This window comes from Mirounga leonina, unplaced genomic scaffold (assembly GCF_011800145.1).
Source record: "Mirounga leonina isolate KUSES-001 unplaced genomic scaffold, KU_Mleo_1.0 Mir_93, whole genome shotgun sequence".
Lineage (NCBI taxonomy): Eukaryota > Metazoa > Chordata > Mammalia > Carnivora > Phocidae > Mirounga > Mirounga leonina.
This window is the reverse complement of record NW_023270854.1, coordinates 17,264,603-17,290,578: the sequence shown is the minus strand read 5'-3', so window position 1 is coordinate 17,290,578 and position 25,976 is coordinate 17,264,603. Positions and strand designations below refer to the sequence as shown.

General features: G+C 46.9%; 1 protein-coding gene across 2 annotated transcripts in view; it reads right to left on the bottom strand.

Moving 5' to 3' along the window:
* The window catches only part of ATP8B1 (ATPase phospholipid transporting 8B1), a 133,599-nt gene extending 108,201 nt beyond the window's left edge, over positions 1-25,398 (bottom strand). For both annotated transcript variants that reach the window (XM_034995986.1, XM_034995985.1), the window contains exon 1: positions 25,081-25,398. In XM_034995986.1, coding sequence (XP_034851877.1) covers positions 25,081-25,109 — 29 coding nt within the window. In that variant the 5' untranslated portion in view covers positions 25,110-25,398. The remainder of the gene's footprint in view (positions 1-25,080) is intronic.
* Positions 25,399-25,976: the final 578 nt, after the last annotated feature.

The following is a 25,976-nucleotide window of genomic DNA, read 5'->3' as shown; positions in this document are numbered from 1 at the left end:
CAAAGACTATCTCTAGAAAGGATGGAAGGAAGGATGGAAGGAAGGAATGAAGGAATGAGGAATGAAGGAAGGAACGAAGGAAGGAAGGATGGAAGGATGGAAGGTTGGAAGGAAGGAAGGCAAGAAGGAAGGAAGGAAGGATGGAAGGATGGAAGGATGGAAGGATGGAAGGAAGGATGGAAGGAAGGATGGAAGGAAGGAAGGAAGGAAGGAAGGAAGGAAGGAAGGAAGGAAGGAAGGAAGGAAGAATGGAAGGAAGGAAGAATGGAAGGAAGGAAGAATGGAAGGATGGAAGGTTGGAAGGAAGGAAGGAAAGAAGGAAGGAAGGAAGGGAGGGAAGAAGGGAGGAAGGGAGGGAGGGGATGGAGAGAGGAAGGAGGCAGGGAGGAAGGAATTCTCATTCCATACCACCAGGATCACAGATGAGTGGCCTAAAATTAAGAAACATTAACTGGTTCTCAGATTTCTCCATATTGAAAGAGATCCTGTCAGAGAGCAGTGACCTAAGCAGGCATTCATTGGAAACCTAACCATTCCTGCATGGCTTTAGTCAGAAGAAAAAGAGGTATCTAGTAGTGATGTCAGAATAAGACACAGACAATCCATTGGATTCCAGTCAAAGGAACCATGAGTCACTGAATAACCACCATCATGGTTGTTTGTAGGATGCTTTCAACTACTGTTCTCTGGACAATAAATGCAAAGCATTGGCGGACCTTGTGATAAGGATCCAGGTAAGCGTACTTTTTGATTCAATTCCATTCAAAGCCGATACTACACATAAAGGAAACACAGCTAACATCTGTGTGCAGCTGAATCCAATGCCAATTACTCTTTCACCTCCGTGGTGACTTGTCTGGCAGGCTACCTAGAACTGTAAAGGTAATGACTGTAATGAGAATAATCACCTCAAATTCAACAGGCGCCTTTCTTCTAAGGCATTTATTGGTCTTCAAATACCATATTCATTAGGCTTCCCCCATCCTTGAAAGCTACAGTTTCATCACCTTCCCCTTGCAGAGAGGAAACAGAGACATGAACAGGTGAAGATGTGTGGCGAAGGTCGCCGAGCCAGCCAAGGAAGGAGTTAGCACCTGTTCCACAGCCTGGGCTACCACCCACCCACACCATTAACAAGAGTTACCCAGAGTCTCCACCACTGGGGCAGGTACAAAGAAGTAGTAGAAGAGCGAGAACAAGCCCTTCTCTTCAGATCGGTTCTTGGGACTCACTCCACAGCTAACGCAGAGTCATCTTAGTTCCCAGAAGCAAACCACACACACACACCCCTAATTTTTCACAGTATGCCAGGTTCTTAAGGAGAAAGTTCTAGAACAACCGTCTGGGACATTTTCTGACGAGGAGAGTTATTTTTATCTCCCCATTTCCCCAAAGATCAAGAAGCTATTTCATGATGGAAGTCTCTCAAAAGCAGCTCCTCTGGATGTTTTAAATACTACCCTGCCCAAGGCAAGTAGACAAACCAGATGGCTTCTCTAGGCCCAATCATTCCACGACTTGTTTTTTCAACTGTTTCCTTAAGTGAATTTCTTTTCTGTTAAGTTCAGGGCAGAATCCATTGGCAGGAATGACGTAAATTTTCCATCGATTATGTATCAAGCATAGTCCTGATTTCCAAACCAAGTTGAAAGTCACATTTCACTGCCTTGGTGTTTCTGTGTGGGGGCGGGATAGGTCTGTACACATTTGTAATGTACACATTTGTAAATGCAAAGACTATCTCTAGAAAGGTAACCGATAAACTGGTAAGGGCTGTTGACTTTGGGGAGGGGAAGTGGGCACTGACGTGGAAAGGGGAAGAGTGACTTGACACTTTATACCCTTTCAGACCCTTTGAAGATTGTAGCATTCACATGTTTTACTTACTCCAAAAATTAAACTGAAAAACAAAAAAAATACATAGGACAACACTGAAGCTTGGGAGCTATTTTTGTTGGGAGTCCTTCATCAGAAAGTAACAATGATGATTTCACACGTTGGCTACTAGTGATGCTTCGCAACTCTAGCGCTCACGATAGATGGTGAGCGCCCCAATGGCAGGGGACACTTTAATTGGACCTTGAATCGGTGTCCTTGTAGGAGTTACCTATTGCTGCATAAAAAATGACCCCCAACTTTAGCAGTTTAAAACACAAGTGTTATCTCAGTTTCAATAGCTCCGGATCGTGGGCCTGACCTAAGGCTCTGCTTCCCAGCTCGCTCACAGGCCTGCTGGCAAGATTTGGTTCCTCGTGGGCTGGTGGCTGGAAGCTGGCTGCTCAGAGAGCAAGTCAAAAGGAGGGTCTTCTTTGCACCCTCGCCTTGGAAGTGACCTCCCATCCCTTGTGCCATATTCTGTTCATGACAAGTGCATCACCACGTCCAGCTCGACAAGGAGAGAGGTTGCCCAGAAACTGCAGAAACCGCAAATTACACTTATGAGAATCTGGAGTCGTTTTAGCAGGGCCCCAAATTTGGTAAAAAGTGCCCTGAGACAGCTCGCATGCAAAAAGCATGAGAGGTCCAGCAGTCAAATGCAAGCCAGGGAGCCGTGACTTCCCGCCAGCGAACGCCAGCAGATGTGAAGCACTACGAGCACTCACAGAACTGGAAGGCTCCAGAGGAGGCAGAAGTAAAATTCAAAATTCGCTTTTAAAAATCAGAGGGGTATCAGCCCTGGTGTGATATGTTCATTTTTTTTTTATTTTGGCAGCACTGAACACAGTGTTTATATCTTATTTGGTGGTGAATGATTATCAATGCTTAGCCTGTGTTATGCGATAAAAGAGAAATGAAACACACAGGTAATCACGTTAAGCATTCTCTTTTCACTGAGCCCACTGTAACTCACTGCATCATATAAATGCCAGAGTTCAAAAGCCGGTTCAATCAATTGACCTTTAAGTCCACATTTCTGATCCTATTTGATTACTATGAATCTCCTATTCACAAGTTGTCTGTCTATGTAAAACTGTCTTGGAGAGGTCGATAAATGGAGAATTTTTTTTTTTTTAATCTGAAGTTGAGAAAAAGTAAAGCAAACAAGGCCATTTTAATCTTTTACTCACTTAACTAAATCCTTGAAAGGATTAAAAAATATTTAACTTGTCAATTTCCTTAAAAAGTCCTTTTACAATGAAAATGGATGTGTTCACAATGACTGTAAATGTAACTGAAGGTTTTACAGGATAGACTCCGTAAATGGCTCCCTTTGGCCTGGCTCCCAAATCCCGATGTGCAGCTGTAAGGAACATCCTGTTGCATGTTGACATACATTCACAGCTCGGGAATTTAACAATTAGGAGTCAGATCTTATCACACTGCTGAGCGCTGGTAGGCTGGCTTCCAATTCAGAGCTGGGTTGGGGGGGGTCGGGGGAGATGGTGAAAAAGAGGACTTCTCAGAAGGTGTGTGTTGGGGCGGGGAGAGTCAAAATTACATTGGAACTGTGGCTTTTCTTTCAATCGTTTGCCAACCATATGCAAGGCCAGAGAAATGATCTCATTTTACAACCCTCAAAATCTTTTAAGTTTCACATATTTTAAAAAGAGAGAGTGTGCGCATGCCTGAGAGCATGCGGGGAGGCGAGGACAGAGGGAGAGAGAGGGAGAGAATCTCCAACAGACTCCCCGCTGAGAGCAGAGCCCAACGCAGGGCTCGATGCCAGAACCCTGAAATCATGACCTGAGCCGAAACCAAGAGTCAGCTGCTCAGCGGACTGAGCCACCCAGGCGCCCCAACCCTCAAAATCTCCTCATTGGCTTTAGCCAAAGGGGTTGCCTGATGCAAATAATATTGTACACCATATATGTGAACAACTTATTTTTTCTGTGAACAGTTTTACCTCCAGAGAAGGAAGATGTGGTTTCTTATTTCCTCTTCTCTTCTGTTTGCCCACACTCACCCCTCCTCCTCACCCTGATTAGGAAGTGATTTCTAAGCGGTCAAGAGTCAGGTCACAGTAGCCACATCCCTGACTCCCTCATGATCTGGACACAAGGCCCCTTGCTTGTCTCAGCAATGTGTGCACGATGCAGGGGGCTGGCCGACGTTCGTGGCACCACCGGGCTCCTTTGGGGTCAGCCAGCTATTTAGAATTCATAAAAATGGACTTGAAGTCCATTCATACAACCACTGCTGGTCAGTGGTCTGAATCTCCAGAAGAACAAAAGTGGCCCTTGAACACCAATTGGTCTACTTCAAAATCACTCGGGGAAAATCAGGAAAGGGTCTGACACAGGACTTTCTACTTTCTCAACCGCCCGAGGGGATTCTAATGCGCAGCCGTCGGGACTGGGTCCCTGGTCCAGGCTGAAGTGAAGTATGAATTTCTATTCCTGCCAGTTGGTGATTTACCTCGATCACACCTTTACTCTTTCTTCTTGGGACTGTTTCACACCTGCCCGGAGAGCTTTGTTGAGTTTTTGCAACAAAGAACTAAGACGATAAAACAGAACCACCTAGTTCAGAGCTGCAAGGGATGTTAGGGAAAATTTCCAAACTCTTCATTTTTACAAGCGGAATCTGGGGCTTGGAAAGGTTAGGGGAGGGGAGTGCTGAACTGTATTTCGTCTCCCCGGGCCTGGTGTCCCCACCTGGAAAGTCGTGATGGATGGATGGATGGATGGATGAAATCATCAGTTAGTGAATGCCTACTGGGTTATTATAGACCTTTGCGATGCAGAGGATATCATGACTCTCAAAGGGAGAGAAACCGTAACAGATTATTACAGTTCAATTACAGGAAGTGCCAGGAGATGCCAGGAGCTTGGTCCCTAACGCAGCCTGGGGAGCGTCTGGGAGGGTGTCCAGGCCAGGAGAACACTGCAGCTGAATCTCGAATGATAAAGAATCGCATCCCTTGAAGAAAGGGCAGAAGGAACAAAGGTGGCCTGCCCTCTCTCTAGAATTCTTGTGACTGTAAGATATTGCAGGTGAAGGTGCTTTGTCATCAGCAAATCACGACACAGAAGTGAGCTATGAGGCTGCACACTCGATCAAGGCTGCCCACAGCTGACATAATCCCAGAACCCAGTCCCGCGTCTGAGTGACACTGCCCATTTATTTCAATCCCTTCCCCCATATTTGGACACTATGGCATTTCCACGAGCCCCGGTGAATTTTTGACACACCAAAAGACATCCCATAGAGGGCAGACTCTCCAGCGTCTACTTCCCTGGCAATTCTCTGCCTCCACTATGCATTAGAATCCCCCCAGGTGTACCCCACTTGGGTGACTCCTACCCTCCCATGGAGGACTCAGGCATCAGTATAGTTGAGCCCCCCAGGTGATTCCAATGTGCAGCCGATTTGAAGAACCTCATTTATTACAACCCCAATAAGACTTTACACCCCCCCACACACACACAGACAATTCCTCAGTCATTGCTGGTTTATACCTCTTAACGCAGGCTCCAGATAATGTGGAATCCATTTGTTTCAGTCTGGACTATGATGCGATTCTTTTAGGAAAACATTTACCCTCTGAATGATGACTGGCCTAATACTAGTTTGTCTTTTTTAAAGATACATAGGCTGATAGGGGAGGCAGGCGCTTGCCCAGAAGTAGGACAAGTGGCAGAGAACAGACTGTCCGAGCAACAGATGTGCTTTGGAGAAACCATAAAACAGATAAGGTGGAATGCAGGATGGATAATATTTAAGTGGATTTATACTTAACAAAGTACTAACATGCTTACTGTGGTCCTTTGACAACAGGTAACAGGATAGAGCATCAGGGCTCAGAAACAACTCTGTTTATATTTCTACTTCCTTTAGTAACATAGGAAGGCCCAGGTAATAAGAACTTTAAAGTTACCAAGTTACAGCTGGAAGATGCTGCCCTAAAACGAAGCCATCAGATGCCTCTTTGTGTTCCACAAAAGAGTCCAGAAGAAAATTATCAGAGAAAACACGGAAGTCATGTCTTCTACCCTTTATCAAAGGGCACATGAGGACAGAGCTGCTGTTCTTTCGACAGTAAGCTGGTCCTGCCCGTCCTCTGTGCCCCGTAGGCCAGCAGCCTCGGCATCATCCAGAGCTTGGGAGAATTGCAGAATTTCACCTTCCAACCAACCCTGAATCTACATTTTCACAAGATTCCCCAGGAGATCCACATGCACATTCATGTTGGAGAAGACAATGGTCTACACTGTGGGAGTAGCCACTTTCTGGATCCTCCAGCGAAGCCACATGGGTGTCTCTCAGAGGCCAGAGCTGCTTTGGGCTCCATTTACTTTCAAGTATTTCCCCCATCCCAATTGAAACTGTTCATCAGGGCGCCTGGGTGGCTCAGTCGGTTAAGCGACTGCCTTCGGCTCAGGTCGTGATCCTGGAGTCCCGGGATCGAGTCCCGCGTCGGGCTCCCTGCTCGGCAGGGAGTCTGCTTCTCCCTCTGACCCTCCTCCCTCTCATGCTCTCTGTATCTCATTCTCCCTGTCTCAAATAAATAAATAAAATCTTTAAAAAAGAAAAAAAAAAAGAAACTGTTCATCATTTCCCGAACTTGGGGAACCCCTAATCTTTCTTCAAGACTGTCCTCCAGTGTAAACCTCCTCTTGGGAAGCTTCCTGAACACCTCTGACCTGAGTGAGTAACTCCTTTCTCTGTGCTCCCTCAGCCTGACATTTCCCACTTCCCTCCCTCACCCCTGCAGGCTAGTCTCCCTTCACTCACCCAGCCACCCAGGCAGCAACCACTCCCACTAATATCCATTCTGTCCACCACTGAGCTGTAGAGAGCAGGACAGATGTGGTCCCTTCTCCAGAAGCTTCCAGACTCAGGGAGCAGCACAGCAATAATCCCACAAGCAGATGAAGGGACTAGAAAGAGAGCAAGGGGCATAGTTTGGGAGGGACCTGCTTTCATGGGGGGTGGTCAGAAAATGCTCTGATGACATGCCACTTGAGCCCCAAAAGCAAAAGATAAGCAGTCCTTGCGGGAAAGAGCTTTTCAGGCGAGAAAGCAATAAATGTGCAGGTCCCGGGACAGGAAAGGGCTGGTCATGCTCCAGAGGCTGAAGCAGGACAAGAGTGAAACCGGCAGGGGGTCGCAGGCTGGACCTGCTAAGCCGCGGGAAGGATGTAAATGTTATCAGTGCAATGGTGAGCTACAAAAAATTTTGCAGCTGGGCACAGATGTGACCCAGGACGTGAGTGGCCGCTCTGGGCTGGGAGTGGAGACATCAGCAGGGGACTCTTAGGGTGGGGGGGTGGCCCAGGAAGAGGGTGGTGGTGGCCTGAATAAGGGGGTGGCAGTGGAGACAATCAGACAGACTCAAGATCTTGTGGAGGTAGAAGCAGCAGATCTAAGAGATGGATTGGAAATGGAGGATGCAGGGCGCCTGGGTGGCTCAGTCAGTTGAGCGTCTGCCTTCAGCTCAGTTCATGATCCCGGGGTCCTGGGATTGAGCCCCATGTGGGGCTCCCTGCTTAGCAGGGAGTCTGCTTCTCCCTCTCCCTCTCCCCCCCACCCCCCAGCTAGTGCTCGCTCTATCTCAAATAAATAAAATCTTAAAAAAAAAAAAAAAAGGAAATGGAGGTGGGGTGGCACAATGTGGAGGAGGAAGGGGTCACAGTTCAAGTCCAGGTGTCTGGCTTCAGCATCAGCTGGAGAGGAGTCATTCTAAACGGGTGCGGGGGGGGGGGGGTGCGTGCCTGCCCCGCTCTGGAGACCCACCAGCGGATAGGACTGGCTGGCAGGGCAAAAAAGCTGGCTGCTGTGGAAACTCAGCAGGGACTGGCGTTGTTAATGGTGCCGAAAGCCACCGAAATGGAGCAGATCCCCTCAGGGAGGCAGAAGCAGGCTGGGAGGGAGTCCCGGGGAACCAGCATTCTCAGAGGACTCCGGTCCGTGGTGTAGGGAAAGATTTCCCAAGCCCAGCACTGTACATTTCAGGTGGGATGCCTTGTTGTGGAAGCAGTCCTGTGCATCGTGGGATGTTTAGCTGCACCCCCTGAGTTGTGACAACCTAAAATATGCCCTAGGGCCCCAAATTGCCCCAGCTAATTAGGTTAGGGAAGCTTTTGCAGTCTTTAATAAAGCTGGTGCCTGACTTCGGTCTTGAAAGTTCACAGCCCGCCCAGGGGAAGAGTTCCACAAACCACTTCAACTTTCTCATGTTCTGGCTTTGTGGACAAGCACCTAGAATTCACTGAATAAAACCAGACCTAGTACTACGCTTGACCTTGCTCTATCTAATAAGAAGCAATTGTAGTTCTACTAACCCCAATATAGTCCACAGATCTTGAAAACCTTTTAGCTTTATTGTCTTTTGATAATAAACACAGACCCCCAAACAGTGAGTGAATCTTTGTGTGAGCTGTTTTAGCCTTTTATGCAAATATTTTATAGCTCAGAGTGATAGAATGGGCTAGAAGCTTCGAAGTATCATTGGTAAAAAGATCTCCAATCCAAACCAAGATGTCACAAGAGTCCTCTTTTCCCAAGTAGGAGTGAACTAAAAATAATCCCTGGTATTTTATGGCATTTGCAAAGGATGGCAACAGGTACCAGAAGTTGGTGCTAAAAGAATCTTAAAATACCAATTTTTGTTTGTGACTATTTGAATAAGTAATAAGGTCCAAGGACATGGTGCTTCTCCTCTGGCACCTTACCAAAGGAATGAAGCCATAAAGTTCACTTGATCAGGCCACATGGGGTTCTTCTGACCCCAGCGTCACTAAGAAAAAAACAACCAACTTCAACACCTGCTCTCAGAGAACATCTTCTAATAATGGCAGCTAATTCCAGTGACCCTCAGTGTAAAAAAAGGCATATGTCTGCCTCTACCATTGGCCTTGTCCTTGTAGAACAGCTACTATAAGGTAAGCCCTGTGCTGGGGGCTGGGTTACATCAATGAGCCCTAAACAGGTGCTCTTCTCACGCAGGTGACAGACTAGTGCAGGGACAGCTAGACCAGCGATTACAATACAGCTCAGGATGGCAGCACCCCGGGGCCTACACCTGTCCTGCTTCTCACCTGCTCAAGGTGATATCTGTCACTAAGGAATCTTCACATACCCTTCCCTGCCATGGCGGGACGTGACTTCAGAATCCTACTCACCAAAAACTTCTAGGCCAGCGGTCCTCAACCTGGAGCAGGTGTCAAAGTCATCTGAAAGTTCTGTTCGGACACAGATGGCCGGGCCCTACTTCCCGAGTTTCTAGCTCAGTAAGTCTGCCGCTGCCACTCCAGGACCATTCTTTGAAAAGCAGAGTTTAGATAACTACCACTAAATCAAGTGGAGTTGGCACATGAAATAAAAGCTAGCCACCATCTCTGAGATGGCGAGATCTGGGTCAAGAATGGACAGAGAGTGACCAGAACAAAGGAGGGGCCCCTCACTTTGACCTGGGAGGGTGGAGAATCAGGAAGTCTTCGAGAAGGAAGTAGCACCTGGTCAGCAGGTGAGCAGGAGATGGGAGTCAAGGGCAAAGAACACGGCACACGTGTACATGCAGAGACCCTGAGACAGAGGAGTGTGCTCTGTCCTATTAGAATTCCAACTAAGAGGGAAATGACATTTCATATCAGATAAAGTTAGTAGAAGCGACTGCACCATTAACCTCAGGAATGAAAACATTCCTTTCCTATTGAAAGCAGTTTAATGATCAAATATATCATTGTCAGCTTTTTTTTTTTTTTTTTTTTTTGCATTAAATGTTTTCCTCCTTAAACAATAGCCTGGGCTTCGTAATAGTCTGTCACAGCGGCACCTGGTTGGCTCGGTAGGTGGAGGGTGCAACTCTTGATCTCGCGGGGTTGTGAGTTCGAGGCCCACACTGGGTGTAGAGACTACTTAAAAAAAAAAAGTCTATCACATTGCCAGATGATGAAGTAGGAATCACCCTGCCATTTTAATTTCACTACTAAGGATATGCTCAGAGTCAGTCTAAAGATGGGACCTGCACCAGTCCAGGAAACAAGCAAAGAAATAAAACAGAAATCTCAGGGGCGCCTGGGTGGCTCAGTTGGTTAAGCGACTGCCTTCGGCTCAGGTCATGATCCTGGAGTCCCTGGATCGAGTCCCGCATCGGGCTCCCTGCTCAGCAGGGGGTCTGCTTCTCCCTCTGACCTTCCTCCTTCTCATGCTCTCTGTCTCTCATTCTCTCTCTCTCAAATAAATAAATAAAATCTTTAAAAAAAAAAAAAAACAAAAAAAACCAGAAATCTCAGGGTCACCTGTTAAGTGGAGACTAATGTGGACAGAGGTTGGGGAGGGAAGGATCCAGGAAATTTAACGTAAATAGGGAGTAAGAGCTGGGAATTTTACTGCGTAGCCTCTAATCTAAAAGCCTTCATTCCAATAATGTGATCATCTAAAGGCTCATGAAAACTAAGAACCCCAAAAAATGTTAAAGGGAGTTTAAAAAAAAATCAAAGATCAAAGGAGAGATACTACGTAATCTTCATCTAGTAAGAGGGATTAAAATACAGCCAGATCTGGGAGATAACACTGATTCTGAATACTTTGGGACAGAAAAATGATTCCTAACAACTTAGAGCTTAGACGAATTCTAAAGTATACAAGGACTGGCCAACAGGATGTTAGGATAAAAATATTGTTTGAGGGGTGCCTGGGTGGCTCAGTGGGTTGAGCATCCAACTCCTGATTTCAGCTCAGGTCATGATCCCAGGGTCCAGATCCGATTGAGCTCCCCATCTGGCTCCTTCCTCCAAGCAGAGTCTGCTTGTCCCTCTCCCAGCCCCACCCCCTTCCAGCTTGCTCTCACACTCGTGTGCTCTCTCTCTCAAATAAATAAGTAGAATCTTTAAAAAATATATTGTTTGAAAGATTTGAAGTATTCTCATATAAAAATTTGAAGACAATGAACTTTGTTATATAATAAATTCTAAGGGTACTCTAGACTGAAAATCATTGTACCATTCCTAAGACAATGTAGCAAACAAAATTTTACTCTATAAAATCAAATGTACCTTAGTTCTTGCAACAGTCACCAATATTTATGCTCCCTTAATCCTCTGACAAGTATAATTAAAGCATATTAGGCTTACTGATCTCCTTAGGACACATGCAAAGGAAACTATATATAAAATATAACTTCATCTGATAAAAAGTGAGCATAAAGTCCCACCAGAACACTGAGGCTGGGTAGCATGGAACACACTATAGATTTCCTTTTGTTATTCTGTCTGGGTCCTTGCTGGGAACTTCTTTTTCAAAACTGATGTAGTGCCTTATGGATTGCATGGCTTTACTGATTTTTAACTTTTAAAAAAGAGTCTTTTCGGGGCTCCTGGGTGGCTCAGTTGGTTAAGCGTCTGCCTTCGGCTCAGGTCATGATCCTGGAGTCCCAGGATCGAGCCCACATCAGGCTCCCTGCTCAGCAGGGAGTCTGCTTCTCCTTCCGACCCTCCCCCTCTCATGCTCTCTCTCTCTCATTCTCTCTCTCAAATAAATAAATAAATAAAATCTTTAAAAAAAAAAAAAAAGAGTCTTTTCTGGGGCACCTGGGTGGCTCAGTCGTTAAGCGTCTGCCTTCGGCTCAGGTCATGATCCCAGGGTCCTGGGATCGAGCCCCGCCTAGGTCTCCCTGCTCAGCGGAAAGCCTGCTTCTCCCTCTCCCACTCCCCCTGCTTGTGTTCCTGCTCTTGCTGTGTCTCTCTCTGTCAAATAAATAAATAAATAGTCTTTTCATTTAAAAACGCTCCAAATTTTGTCAAACTTCAGTGATTACGTACATGAATGTTGGTATTATTTTTCTGTAGATTTAAATTTTCTCAAAATACAGGGGGAAAAAGCCATTTAAAATAAAAAGGACTCATTTAAAATTTGATAAACCTTCTAAAGGGATCGATGGTATTCGTTGCATAGACATAAAAAATACTTCATAAAGTAAATATGCAACGAAACAAGACAGAACCTACTGCATGTACCTGCCATCAGAAAAGCAGCTTTCTTTTTTCTTACGTTGTGTGAAAACCATTACTTCCTTGTACTTTGGTTAGATATGTTTTTGTACGATTCCCCCACTACATATTAAATATCTGAAGAGCAAGCACTATTTCTAACCAGCTATAGCTCTCTAAAGTCAGCATTAAAGTGAAAGTAATGGCCTTCAAAGCTGTCTTCAAGGACAGGGTCCGTAATAATCATTCACTCAACACACTGTTGAGTTCCTACTGTGTGCCAGTGAGTGCGTATTCCAAGAGGAACAGGAAGAACTCCCCAAAACATAGAATACGTGTTATCTACATGTGGGTCTATAGATATTGGAGGTATCCATTGGGACTGGTACACTTTAAGCATCAGGATTTCAAAAATCCCAAAAAGCATCATTGTTACTATGACAATGCCTCATCTAAGAAACTGAGCTTGCTACTGCAACACGGTGGCCCCTCGTGCTTGTCAAATACTACAGAATACATCATAGGACAACGTACAGGGAGGCTGCCCAAGACTGCCAAAGTGTCATATGCTTCATTATCTTAACTTACAACTTGAAATTATATCTACCATGTAACTTTTAAAAGCTAGAATCTTATGGCATAGGAGACTGTGAAGAGTCATGGAATGACATCAGAAAGATATTCTATAAAACGTAGGGGCGTGACAGGAAGCACAAAGAAATGGAAGCTTTGAAAATTAAATGACACCGCTGAACTGAAAGTTGGGAAGAGAGTCCTAGACCAGCTTCAGCCAGAGACCATCCACCCAGACCTTGCTTTCCCTTGTGTTGCTCATCTGGTCCATGGGGGATACCATCCCTCCTAATAACCACCAAGTGAGAAGACTTCAAAGCAGTGAAGTGGCCTAAAAATACAGTACGTTATTACTAGCCAAGGTCAAAGAACGGGTCAGTGACTTGGCCAGATCTGACATCTCCTGACCCCAGGGCCTTTCCCCACCCAATACTAGGCTGTTTGTTTGTTTTTACAAATAATGAATATTCATCAAAGACCAGGTAAATAACACAACACAGCCAATTTGAGAGAACAGGAAAAATCAATCCTCCTCCCTCACAATCTCCAAAATGTAAAAAAATGTATGGAAGATCCAGAAGTCGTCAAATGGAATATACAAGTAGTCCTCAAATTGCAAACATCTTTGTGTTCCAAACGTTCAAGTCTGGGTAGTGTTTCCAAATAAAATGCAGGACATGCAGTTAAATTTGAATTTTAAATACAATTTTCTTTTGGCATAAGTATGTCTCAAATACTACATGGGATACACTTATGTTAAAAAAATCGTTCACCGTTCATCTAAGATTCAAATGTAACTGTGTGCCCTGTATTTTGACTTGCTAACCAATTTCTGGGTCATCTGTACTGCTTTTCCAACACAGCTGTGAGGTTCTGGAAAGAACCTTCACCTTGGGAGTTGAGGAAACACAGTTCACTTTCTAGTTTTTGAGACCTCAGGTAGGTTATAGCTCCTTCACTTGCAAAAAGAGGCCAGTAAATACATACACTACACAATTTAAGTGCCCTACTGCCTGAGAAATCCCATGACTTTATCAAGTTCCCATTCAAAACAAACTGGCCCTTTCCTGCGTCTGATAAGCATCTGATGTGTATGCAGTTGTCCTGAGTATTAGACAATACTGCACGGCCCTCCATCTCCTCTTCATCCATAAGGCGGGGCCCGTGCATCCATACAAGTGATTTTTTTTGCTCAAGTGTAAATGCTTTGTTGCTTAAAAAGGAAAAAAAGCTGAATGTATGATTTCACAAAAATCTATCAAAATTAAAAGGCTGGCCCTGAGGACAGGACACACCAGTTTCATAAGCTTTCCAACGTCCCGGTGGAACTCCGGAAACCCACCTCCGCACCATCAGTTCCCAAAGTTATGCGTCTCTAGCCGAGACTTCTGAACCTATCAAAGCTTGACCCCGGCCCCTCCTGGGTGTCCCTAACGTTTCACTCACGTTATAGTATGTGTCAGAATTTCTTTCCTTTTTAAAGACTGAATAACATTCCATTGTAGGGATACCTCACATTTTGTTTATCCATTCATCCATCAACAGCCATCCAGGTTCCTCTGGGGTCATTTTCAAGTAGGATCTCATCATTCTCTTAATAGTGTCTTATTTTCCTTTAAGTGCTTATCACAGATTGTGATTCTAAGATCAGTTTGTTTCATATATTTGTTCAATCTTTTATTACATACCTAGTCCTGTCACCCCACCCGTAATGACCTTTGTAAACTCCACAAAGGGGAGGACCATATCTGTTTTGTTCATCCTTCTATTAACCACCATTTCTGGGCATAGGCCCTGGAGCATAGAGGGGATTTGATAAGTAATTGTTGAATCACTGAATGAAAGAAAATCATTAAGTTACTAGAAGCCACTGGTCTTTAGATGCATTCACAGATCCCATGAACTTTGTATTCAACTGTGAACGAGAACAAATTAATGCACACACATACACACTTAGCTCTCTGGGCACAAACAATTCCCTTTGTAACATGTAAGTCAATCTGCTTGTGACTAACATTTCCATTTCCTGTGTCTTTTTTCAAGAACACATCATGTGCAGGGGCGCCTGGGTGGCTCAGTTGGTTAAGCGACTGCCTTTGGCTCAGGTCATGATCCTGGAATCCCGGGATCGAGTCCCGCATCGGGCTCCCCGCTCAGCGGGGAGTCTGCTTCTCTCTCTGACCCTCCTCTCTCTCATGCTCTCTCTCTCTCTCTCAATAAAATAAAATAAAATAAAAAATCTTTAAAAAAAAAAAAAAGAACACATCATGTGGAAAAGTAACTTGTGTGTTCAGCAAGGAAAAGGAATTAAGTACTGATAAATGTTACAATGTGGATGTTTGCTCAGGGGCGCCTGGGTGGCTCAGTCAGTTAAATGTCCAACTCTTGGTTTGGACTCAGGTCATGACCGAATCCTGAGTCAAGTTCCATATTTAGCTCAGAGCCTGCTTGTCCCTCTCCCTCCGCTTCTACCCCCATGCTCTCTCGCTCTCTTGCTCTCTCGAATACATACAAAATCTAAAAAAAAAAAAAAAATTCTGCTAAGTAAAAGGAGTCAATCACAAAAGAACAGATGCTGTAAGATTCCGTTTATGCAAAATGCCCAGATAGGCAAATACATAGAGGCCAGAGTGGGAAAGCAGATTGGAGGTTGCCAGGAGCTGAGCCGAGGAAGGAACATGAGTGACCGCTAACAGGTACAGGATCTCTTTTTTTGGGTGATGAAAAGGTTCTAAAACAGATTGTGGTGATGGTTGCACAACTCTGTAAATATCCTAAAAACCACTGGACTAAACACTTTAAAGGGATGAATTATACGGCACATGAATTATATCTCCATAAAGCTATTTAAGAAAGAGACCACATGTTGGGGGGGGGGGGGATTGGGTGGCTGGGTGGCTCAGTTGGTTAAGCCTCCAACACTTGGTTTCTGCTCAAGTCATGATCTGGGGGTGGTGAGATCGAGGCCCACCTCGGGCTCCACACTGAGCAGGGAGTCTGCTTGAGATCCTCTCTCTGTGCTCCACCCCCCTTGCTCTCACTCTCCCTCAAAAAAAAAAAAGACAACATGTGGATGGAGATGGAGGAGGCCTGCCTGCACCTGAGGGATAGCAAGAACTTGCCTTCCCAAGGAGGCAACGCACAGCAAGGGGGCAACACCTCTGGCAGCAGACCTGGCCGGGGGGGGAGGGGGGGGGCAGCCACTCCCCTCTCGCAGCAGAGGCCCCCTCGCCCCGCAAACCCTGTGCATTACAGACCATCTTCCTTCCAGGAAAGGCCTCCCTGCTTTGTGCAAACCATTTCCTTTTTTCTACCAGTCCTCTCCCCCGACTAAAGTAGGAAGACAGGCTCTGAAGATAAACAAAGGTAAAGCTCTCTGGACCTCGACTTTACATAAATATGCATATTTCTGAAGAGCCTCTTTATAACACAGCCCATTGAGTTTACAGCAAACTCAGATTTCCGATTGCAACCCAGGTTCTGCCAAGAAAGCTATCTTTGGCTGCTCTTTCTCTAACACCCCATAGCCAATCCGTCTGGAAATCCCGTTGGCTCTACCTTTTAAATATATCCACCACTTTCTCTTTCTCAGAGAGCTCACCCAGGTCCCAGCCTCCACCATGGCTCACCTGGGTCAGCTTCCTACCTAGGCTCCCTGCCTAGGACCACCCCCGCCACCCCCATCTCTGCACAGCAACCAGAATGACCCTTTTAAAATGCAACCAGACCACAGATCACGCTACTCCACTGTGCGACATCCTGCACCAAATGCCCCCCAGTCCTGCACAATGTCAAAGCTGAGGTCCTTGCACACCTAGGAAGCCTGCATGGTGGGGCTCCCCTTCCTGCTGCTCTCGGCTTCTCCTCCCATTCCTCTACTCACACACAGGGTTGAGGAACAGCCAACCACCTGTTCATGGGCTTCATCAGACAAATCAGGAGCCAAGCACCTGCACATTAGGGCCTCTGCACAGAGAACTCGGTCCCCTCTGCCTAGGACGCTCTGTTTCCATATCTTCAAGGTTCCCCTTCTCCCTGCTGAATCTTTGCTCAAATGTCACCTTCTCCACGCTCCAACTGCATCCTGTTCTCTTGACCCCCTCCCCTAAGCCCCTCTACCCTGTTCCGCTTGCTCTTTTTACCCTTCTAGTACTTATCTTCAGATACACTACATCGTGTACCGCTTGACTCCCTTCAGTATCGACTGTCTCCCCTCTCTAGAAGGTGAGCTCCATGAAGGCAGGCTCTTCATCTACTGGATTCACCGACAGATGCCAAGTGCCTGGCACACAGGATGTGCCTTTTAATATCTGTCAGGTAGCTGGCAGGATGGATGAATGAGGCCTCTGTTTCAGACTAGTAGGCTAAGAAAGAGTCCACTCTGTGGAATGACCGAGAAGACAGGAAGTTCCTTAGGAGAAACCAAGAGAGTCCTTCTTTGGCCATGGAACTCGGGAAGGGAGACCAAGAGTTAACCAGGAGACAGGGCCTGGGCAAACTTCCTTCAGCTTCAAAAAGAGTATTGGTCCAAGTGATCTCAAAGGACACATTAGATGCTATTTATTCACCAAGTCACAGAGCCTGAGGTTCTCAAATTGACCTTTAAGAATTTTCACCACGTTTCTCTATGTAAGGGGGGGAAGCCTAAGACTGAGAAAAAAAAAATTCTAAACAATCTTAATCAAGTTGAGCTAGACAAAATCAAGTATCAAACCTCCAAGAGATCAGCCATGTTAGCCCCAATATCCTTTTTGTGGCTATAACGAGCAGAGGATAGGAAGATGGGAAATACCCAAGGATGGTGGTATTTGGGCTTAGTTTGAAGATTTTTTTTTTACTTAAAAAAAAAAAAAAACCCGCTTTTAAAACATGCAAATTCTTATTTTGGCTAATTTTTCACAGTCTGAACATAAACTGAGTGCCTGTTGTTCTCTGAAAAATATAGATTAAGATGCCTTTAATCTAACAGACTGACATCTAATTATTTAAAAAGGGCTTCTGGTTTTGATCCTATTATTACACCTGTGCAACAATGGGATAATTCTGCCATTCCACAGCCTGTAACTGACCTTTGGCCTTAAAGCTTACTTTGAAAACCATGGATTCGATCCTAAGGGAGAGATCAATCTATTAAGTATTCCATTTTTCAAACATTTAAAGGTTTTTTGTTTTTGTTTTTTTTAAGATTTTGTTTATTTTTTTGACAGAGAGAGGCACAGCGAGAGAGGGAACACAAGCAGGGGGAGTGGGAGAGGGAGAAGCAGGCTTCCTGCAGAGCAGGGAGCCCGATGCGGGACTCGATCCCAGGACCCTGGGACCACGACCTGAGCCGAAGGCAGACGCTTAACTGACTGAGCCACCCAGGTGCCCCCATTTTTCAAACATTTAAGTATCAGTTTCTCTCACATGCTAACCCTCCTTCCACCAAAAGAAAACAATGTGTTTTAGTCCAAGTCAGTTCTGGAGGAAAGTCAAGGATTTTTTTCTCTACTACAGAATGTCCTCCCTAGAAGACAGCTGTGATCTGCAGAGGCCTCCAGATTGTGGAACCAGGGCTCCTGAGCTTTTATGCCTGCATAGGCAAGCAGGGTATCAGCCACACCATGGGCTGGCTTCATAAGAACTGCTGCAGGTGAAAAAGAGAAACGTGTCATGCCCTTCACGCGCCCTCCACGCAACCATCCTCCCCATAGCGCCACACGTTCTTATCTCCAAGTTGTTTTGGAGGAAATCGTCCCTGCCCATCTTAGCCACTTTCTATGAAAGATAAATGTCACAAAACCGAAGATGATCTCAAAAACTCCTATGAACAGATACTCATTTGCCTATCTTCATAGCAACATTATTCATAATAGCCGAAGGTGGACACAACCCAAGTGTCAATGGATGATGAATGGATAAACAAAATGTGGTATATATACAGTGATTATTCAGGAAGGAATAGGAAGGAAATTCTGACATCTGCTAAGACATGGATGAACAATGAGGACACTGCTGGGTGAAATAAGCCAGTGGCAAAAAGATCCATTTTTTGTATGATTGCACTTACATGGGGTACTTAGCCAAATTCATGGAGACAAAGTGGAATAGAGATTATTGGGAGCTGTGGGGAGGGAGAAATGGGGAGCTATTGTTTAATGGGTACAATGTATCAGAATAGGATGATGAAAAAATTCTAGAAATAGAGAGTGGTGATTGTTGCCTGATACCATGAAGGTGCTTAATACCACTGAGTTCACATTTAAAAACAGCAAATTTTATCAATATTTTGCCACAATTAAACAGAACTCCCATGAAATAAACTTCTGCACTAAGGTGAGATCATGAGTACAGATTTTCACATAATCTCCACAAGCTCTTCCATCTGATGAACCCCACACACTTGCTTTGCTTGTTTTATAAGCCTCCAGAATTTTTGATATAACATTTGCTAGTACCTGGCTTACAGGCCCGCAAATTGATTCCCAATATGGTGGTGAAGCCAATAGTTTCCAGCACGAAACATACAAAATCTGACCCATCTTCTCGTGTAAGTGAATATTTAAACCACCCAAGACAAATGGTCATCTATTTTCTTAGAGAGAACATTAAATGTTTCTTCTGGATCCAGGGGTCATCTATACATATCTCCAAGAATGGTCTAGTAGTTCACTGCATCCCAAGAAGACACAGTAAGAATCTGTGAACAAGTCACATCGCACATAAAATAAATAACGCATCCAACCCATCAGGAGCTCCCCCAACAGCAAGAACAGGCAATTGGAGACTGTGTGAGGACAATGCTCGGTGCTTGAGGAGTTCCAATGAGGATATTCCAGCTCAAGTTGAGTAAAGGTTAGAAAACAGATTTCAAACACTGTGTGCTCTAACCAAACAAACCTCAGCTCTGGTGGAACGAAAGCCACTCAGCAAAGAGACAAAGCCATAAACGACAGCCCTGTCAATAAAGAGCAAAGCTACCAGCCAAAGGTCAGGATACACATGTACTCAATGCCGAAGTGACAGGATTCTCAGTCACACGAAGGGGAGGTGGCCATCGACACGGAAAGGCTGTCCCAGGACAAGGGTGACCTCAGCACCCACCCCCATCCCCACCCCCACCAGGAGTCAATGCCTTTTCCCAGACCGAGAGCAAGCCTCTGGGCCCAGCTCTCCCTTCTTGAATGCCAATTCACTAGCCTGGAGGCTGATAATGAACACAGAGCTTCAAAGCTGGAATTGGGCTGGGCCCACCATCGCCCCTTGCAAAGAGGGACAACATCCAGACCAGAGGGAAAGGGAACACCGGGGCTATGTTCTTACCAAAGAAGGAAAAACAAACCAACCAACCCATAACTCAGGCCCTCTGCGACCCTCAGAGGTTTCAGTGAAGCAGGGAGGTAATCCCCAGGACAGTGCTGGAGAAGAGATCCTCAAGGTATTTTTTAAAAGAATGAATGAATCGGATTGTATCAAGGGTCTCTGATTAGTACTGCTTACTAGGCGCCACAAATGAGAGACACTCACACAGAGCGCGGATCCTTTCAGGAAGACTCAAGTTCCAGAAACTCCGGATCCTTTCAGGAAGACTCAAGTTCCAGAAACTCCTGAGTTTTGAATACGGAGGAGTAATTTTTTTTTTTTTTAATGGAAGTACAGAGGCCAAAGGAAAAGAGATAGGAGGTGGGGGGTAAAGGAGACACATAAGTGTTCTGTATGTCCCAAGGGCCTCCACCGACCCAGCACCTCATGGCTGTGACTGAGTGGGCATGTCCCTAGGCCACCAAGGATTGTTGAACTTCATGCTGTCCCCAGACATCTATGCCCCAGAAGTCAAATCCTGGATGTGGAGGTTCAGAATCTGCCCCCTACCCTAGGGGACTCTTTCTTACCAAAGCTTGGTGCAAATAGTCACCTATGTTTGCTAAATAAATGCCAACATGCAAAGTGATTCCTGTTTCCTACAAAGTCTAGGAGAAAGGCAATTGCTGGATGAGCAATAATTATTTACTGAGCAATACCAACGACAACACAACAGTAAAACAATTTTTTGAGAGAGAGAGAAAGGAGAGAGAATACAAGTGTGGGGAGGTGGGGGGAGGTTCAGGGAGGTGGGGAAAGGAGAGGGAAAGAATCTTAAGCAGACTCCATGGTGAGTGTGGAGCCCTAGGTGGGGCTCGATCTCACGACGCTGAGATCGGGACCTGAGCCAAAACCAAGAGTTGGACACTTAACCAGCTGAGCCACCCAGGCGTCCCAACACAACAGCAGTATTAATGACTACGTCTTATTGAGCTCTGTGCCAAGCCAAATTTAGCTAGATTCAATCTCTTATTTGGAACTCATCACACAACCTTGTGAGGTACTGTTTATTATTATTATTATTATTATTATTATTATACCATTTTACAGATAAACTGAAGCTAGACGGATTAAGTAACTTGCCCTAGGTTATACAGCTAAGAAAGCTGTGAGACCTGGATTCCAAGCTAGGTCAAAGGACTCCAAAGCACGTGTCACCAACCTCTATTTTACTGCTGCCTCTGGGCTCTGGGGGCCCTGGGATCAGTTATTGAACATACCTCCTATTGTGTGTGTTTGGGAAACAATGTATTTAAAAGTACAATGCATTTAAAAGTATTAGGGAGAGGACGAATGTATTCTTAGGTGATCAGATGATAATTCCTCTGTTTTCTAAGAACAAGAAACAAGACTATTTTATATATACACGCTTTCTAGACTCTTCCTCCACTATGCCAGGTCTTCCATAACACAAGACCTCACAAGATCTTAGATTGGGCATTCTTTTTAGTTGGGCATTCAGGAGTAACTTGGTTAACAAAATATAGGATAAGCTATCTTCTTTTTGTGTTATTAAAACTCTCTGGCAGCAAATTAATTTTTACTTAATAAGTCACAAAACACCTACAGGTGTTATGAATACAATTAAGCTAATTGAACGATGCCAACACATACCTGAAAACTCACACAACCCCCCCCCCACACACACACACAGAAACTTCCCAGGAGAGGGATCTAGAAGCAAATACAGAAGCAAATCTAAAATTATGTGCTTAAGGGACTTAAAAACACCTTTCTTTAGACATACATGACATGAATGGACCCCACAAAACTTGTTCTGGTAACTAAAAAGCAAGTTCCTCTGCATTCATAAGAGAAAACATAAATAGTAGTAGATTCGAATCTCTCTAGAGTTATAAGGATCACCTGGATTTCATGAATGTCGTTTACGAAAAACTGAAAAGGAATTCAAACCAGCAAGGCAATAAAATATTAAAATACACCAAACAGGGGCACCTGGGTGGCTCAGTTGGTTAAGCCTTTGGCTCAGGTCATGATCCCAGGGTCTGGGATGGAGCCCCACATTGGGCTCCCTGCTCAGTGGGAAGCCTGCTTCTCTCTCTCCCTCTGCCTTTCCCCCCTGCTTGTGCTCTGTCAAATAAATAAATAAAATCTTTAAAAAAAATACACCAAACATCTGGGCATTATACGACTTCTAAAATAGCAGAAAGTAAGAACACAAGAACACCTGTGTATAAGGGACATTCACCTGTTCTCTCATTTAATTCTCTCAACAACCAAAGGAAGTTGATAATATTGTTTTTTGGGTAAACTGAGGTTCAAAAAATTTAGGAATTTACCTAAGGTTAGACAATTTAAAAAGTAAATATAGGGTGCCTGGGTGGCTCAGTCAGTTAAGCGTCTGCCTTCAGCTCAGGTCATGATCCCAGGGTGCTGGGATCGAGTCCCACATTGGGCTCCCTGCTCCGTGGGGAGCCTGCTTCTCCCTCTGCCTCTGCTGCTCCCTGTCTCTGATGAATAAATAAAGAAAATCTATAAAAATAAATAAATAAACACAAATAAAAAATATATATAATAAAAAATTATAAAAATCAAATACAATTTAAAATAAGTAAAAGAACTGAATGAAACCTGTGGGAATCTAAATCCATAGGTTTTGCACTACTCCTTGCTTTTCAAAGATAAGGAAAGGAAGGCAGACAGGAAAGGCAGGCAGACAGGGAGGGAAAGAAACCCCTAATAGCAGGAGCTGATGGGTGCATGAATGCTAAGATCCCAAAGACTGAAATCCAGGGGAAACATGGAGCCAGTATTAAACTTGCCTTAAGTCCGCAGACTTTTTTGTTAAGCCATTTGCTCTACCAAATCATTATTTTATTTATTTAAAGATTGTATTTATTTATTTGAGACAGCACCAGCGGTGGGGAAGGGGACAGAAGGAGAGTGACAAGCAGGTTCCATGCTGAGCACAAAGCCCCATGCGGGACGCGATCCCAGGACCCTGAGATCATGACCTGAGCTGAAGTCAGATGTTTAACCCATTGAGCCACCCAGCGCTCCACCAAATCATTATTTTAAAGTCTCAATTTAGGGGCGCCTGGGTGGCTCGGCCAGTTAAGTGTCGGCCTTGGGCTCAGGTCATGATCTCAGGGTCCTGGGATTGAGCCCTGCATCGGGCTCCCTGCTCAGCGGGAAGCCTGCTTCTCCCTCTCCCTCTGCCTGCCACCCCCCCTGCTTTTGTGCTCTCTAATAAATAAAATCTTTCAAAAAAATTTAAAAAAATAAAGTCTCAATTTAAAAATTAAAAAAAAAACACACCTCCTAGTTCCATCACTAACAAGAATAAGTGCACACTGGCATGCATTTTCCTTTTTTTTTTTTAAGATTTTTTTTATTTATTTGACAGAGAAAGAGAGAAAGTTCACAAGCAGGGGGAGAGGCAGAGGAAGAGGGAGAAGCAAGCAGACTTCCCGCTGAGCAGGGAGCCGGATGCGGGGCTCCATCCCAGGACCCTGGGATCATGACCTGAGCCGAAGGCAGACGCTTAACCGACTGAGCCACCCACGTGGCCCTGCATGCATTTTCCTTAAAATAAAAGCCAGAAAGGAAGTTTGAAAAGGGCCAAAGCTGCTTTCGCACAGATGGCATCTGTGTTCACCAGTATTAAGCTACATGTGCCTTGTTTGGCCCTCAATTGACACACAGAATCACCAAATATCACCAAAGCACAGCCACCAACAAGTGGCAAAAGAAGAAAGTGGTTAAGGTTTCTTACCTAAAACTACAACCAGGAAGCCTCCACCACATAATGAAAGTCATTAAGAAAATTCAGAGAGTAATTGCAGGCAGACTTCTCCCCCAGAAAGGAATCAGCTAATAAGCATTAATTATCTTTTGCACCGTAAAAATATTTATAGTAGGTTCACATAAAGCCTTCCCCAAGAGGCTCCACATGAATGAATGGCATTTTAGGTCTAACACAAAAGTGCTCCCGGCTCCCGAGACGATGGAAATTAGAACTTTTACTTCACATTTTGTGTTTCCTCTTTTTTATATGCTCTTGTGTTTACCATCACTGGAGATTTTATCACACGTTTTCAGTTTTTGTTCCTAAAAGCAGTCAACCTTCGTGCATAACCTACTGTGTGCCTGGTGATCTTCAGGCACGTGGCCTGTGTCGTGGCCTGGAATTCTCAAGGAGTAGAGGCAGAAATCTGAAGGCAATGCAACCAGGAAGATGGGAGAGAATCTTTTCTCAAGCCAAGCGGGCGGGCAGTTTCTGGGAAGGGAGCTCGGCGGCGTCTTGGGGTCGGCCTGGGGGCACCGCGGGCAGGCCAGAGGGGTCAGGTGGGGTTGAGGGGCACTCGCGGGGCGGAAATGCGGCCCCGGGGCCCGACTGGCGCGTGCCAAGCCCCCTCCCCCGTTCCGCATTCCCTCCGCACTCTCGTCCTCCCCCTACAGCTGTGGCGAGTCTGCGTTCCCGGACCAGGCGCGCATACCCCCTCGGAGAAGTTGGGCAGACAGCTGAAGGCTTTTCTTTCCCTTGGGGATGCGTGGGCAAGTGGAGGGTTAAAACACTCGCCATTCTCTGCAACCCCGGTCCGCTCCGCACGCACAGCGGCGAAATGACAGTGCTGGGCATCCTACTGGGGAGGGAAGGAGATGGCCTGTGGCAGTGCCACGGGAGCTGGCGGAGACGACCCTACCATCACCAGGAAAAGTGCCCCTCTTCCCCATCAGCTCCCGACCTGCGTTAAAGCTCACGGAAGACGTCAGGAGGGTACGTGGTCCTGCAGCAGGCGCCCTCCATCCCTCCCCGCAGGTGCGCCAGGTCCATTAGGTCCTAAGGTCTTTTTCAGACACGTTGGCATCGGCTCCCAAAGGGGGCCGCAGCAGAACTTAGCCACGGGAGACTTCTAGAAGGGCGGCAGACACTGCAGGGAAACCAACGGAACTGCCCCCCCAGGGCCTGCGAGTCCTGCCAGGCTCGCCCCTCAAAGCTTAACCCCAGACATGTGCGTGGCAAACCCAAACAACCCAAACGCCACCTGCGAGTTCCCCCTCCTCCCGGCAAGTGAAACCTCCTGGACGTCTGCACAGCGCTGCCTCCCCGGCCAGCTGTGCCTCGCCATCCCCGAGGCCGCGAAGTTTCCTGGCCCCCACCTAAAGCCCACCGCTGTGGGCTCGGGAGCCGGAGGGCGCGGACAGCTGCTGCCACCGCATCCCGGATCCCGGGAGTCCGCCCGCTCCGGGGCGCCCAGAGGACCTGTGGGACACCGCGCGATCGGCCGGGTGGGGAAGGTTGGGGGCCCCGCGCCGCGCCCCTCCTTACCTGGCGCTCTCTGGCCCCGGCTGGGACATCCGCCGCGTGCGCGCCCCTCCGCGCGCTCGCTGCGCACCTGGCCGCCGCCGCCGCCGCCACCGCCTGGCCCCAGCCCCGGCAGCCGCGCTAGCGCTTCATGGCGCACGGGGGCTGGCCCGGGGCCCCGGGAAGCGTGTCCAGTTGGCGGCGGCTCCTCTGGCTCTCGCCTCTCGCCAATGGCTCCCCGCCTTCCCCCGCCCCGCGTCCGTGCGCCGGTCCTCGGCGGCCGCCCTTTTCCCTCCGCACCCCCGGACCGGCCAAACTGGTTTCTCCGCTCCGGGGTGGTGCCTCCAGTCTCTCTCCGGCCGCCGCGGCTGGGGCTGCGGCTGGGGCTGGGCTGGGGCTGGGGGCGGGCCCGGCCGTCTGCCCTCCCTTTGCCCCTCCCGGGGGCGGAGAGGGGCTGGACCGGGAGCCCCTGGGCGGGCACACCAGGCCCCGGTCCAGCCCCGCGCCCTCCGTGCGCCCTGGCGGCAGCTGGGCACCCCGGCCGTCCCCTGAGCGCGTCCCCGGCCTCGCCCGGCCCGCGACCCGGCAGCTGCGGTCGCTGTCGGCTCCTCGGGCGCTCCCGCCTCGCCACCCCGCCCCACCGTCCCCGCGTCACTTTCCCGCCGCCCTCGGCCGGCCTGGCCGCCACCCGGCGTCGGTGACCGCGCCAGCCGGGAAGGCTGGCCGCGCCGCGGCTCGCCTGGGACCTGACCTTCCTCGGTAAGGGGAGCTGTACACTCTCGAGGCCAAGTCACGTTCCAGGACGGGACACCGAACGCGCGTCGCGGTTCACCGCGCGGAGGGTGGGGAAAGGGACCGCGCCAAAAGACCTGAAGAAACTTACTCTGTCGTGGCAGCAAGCAGGCTTTCTGCTGAGACCA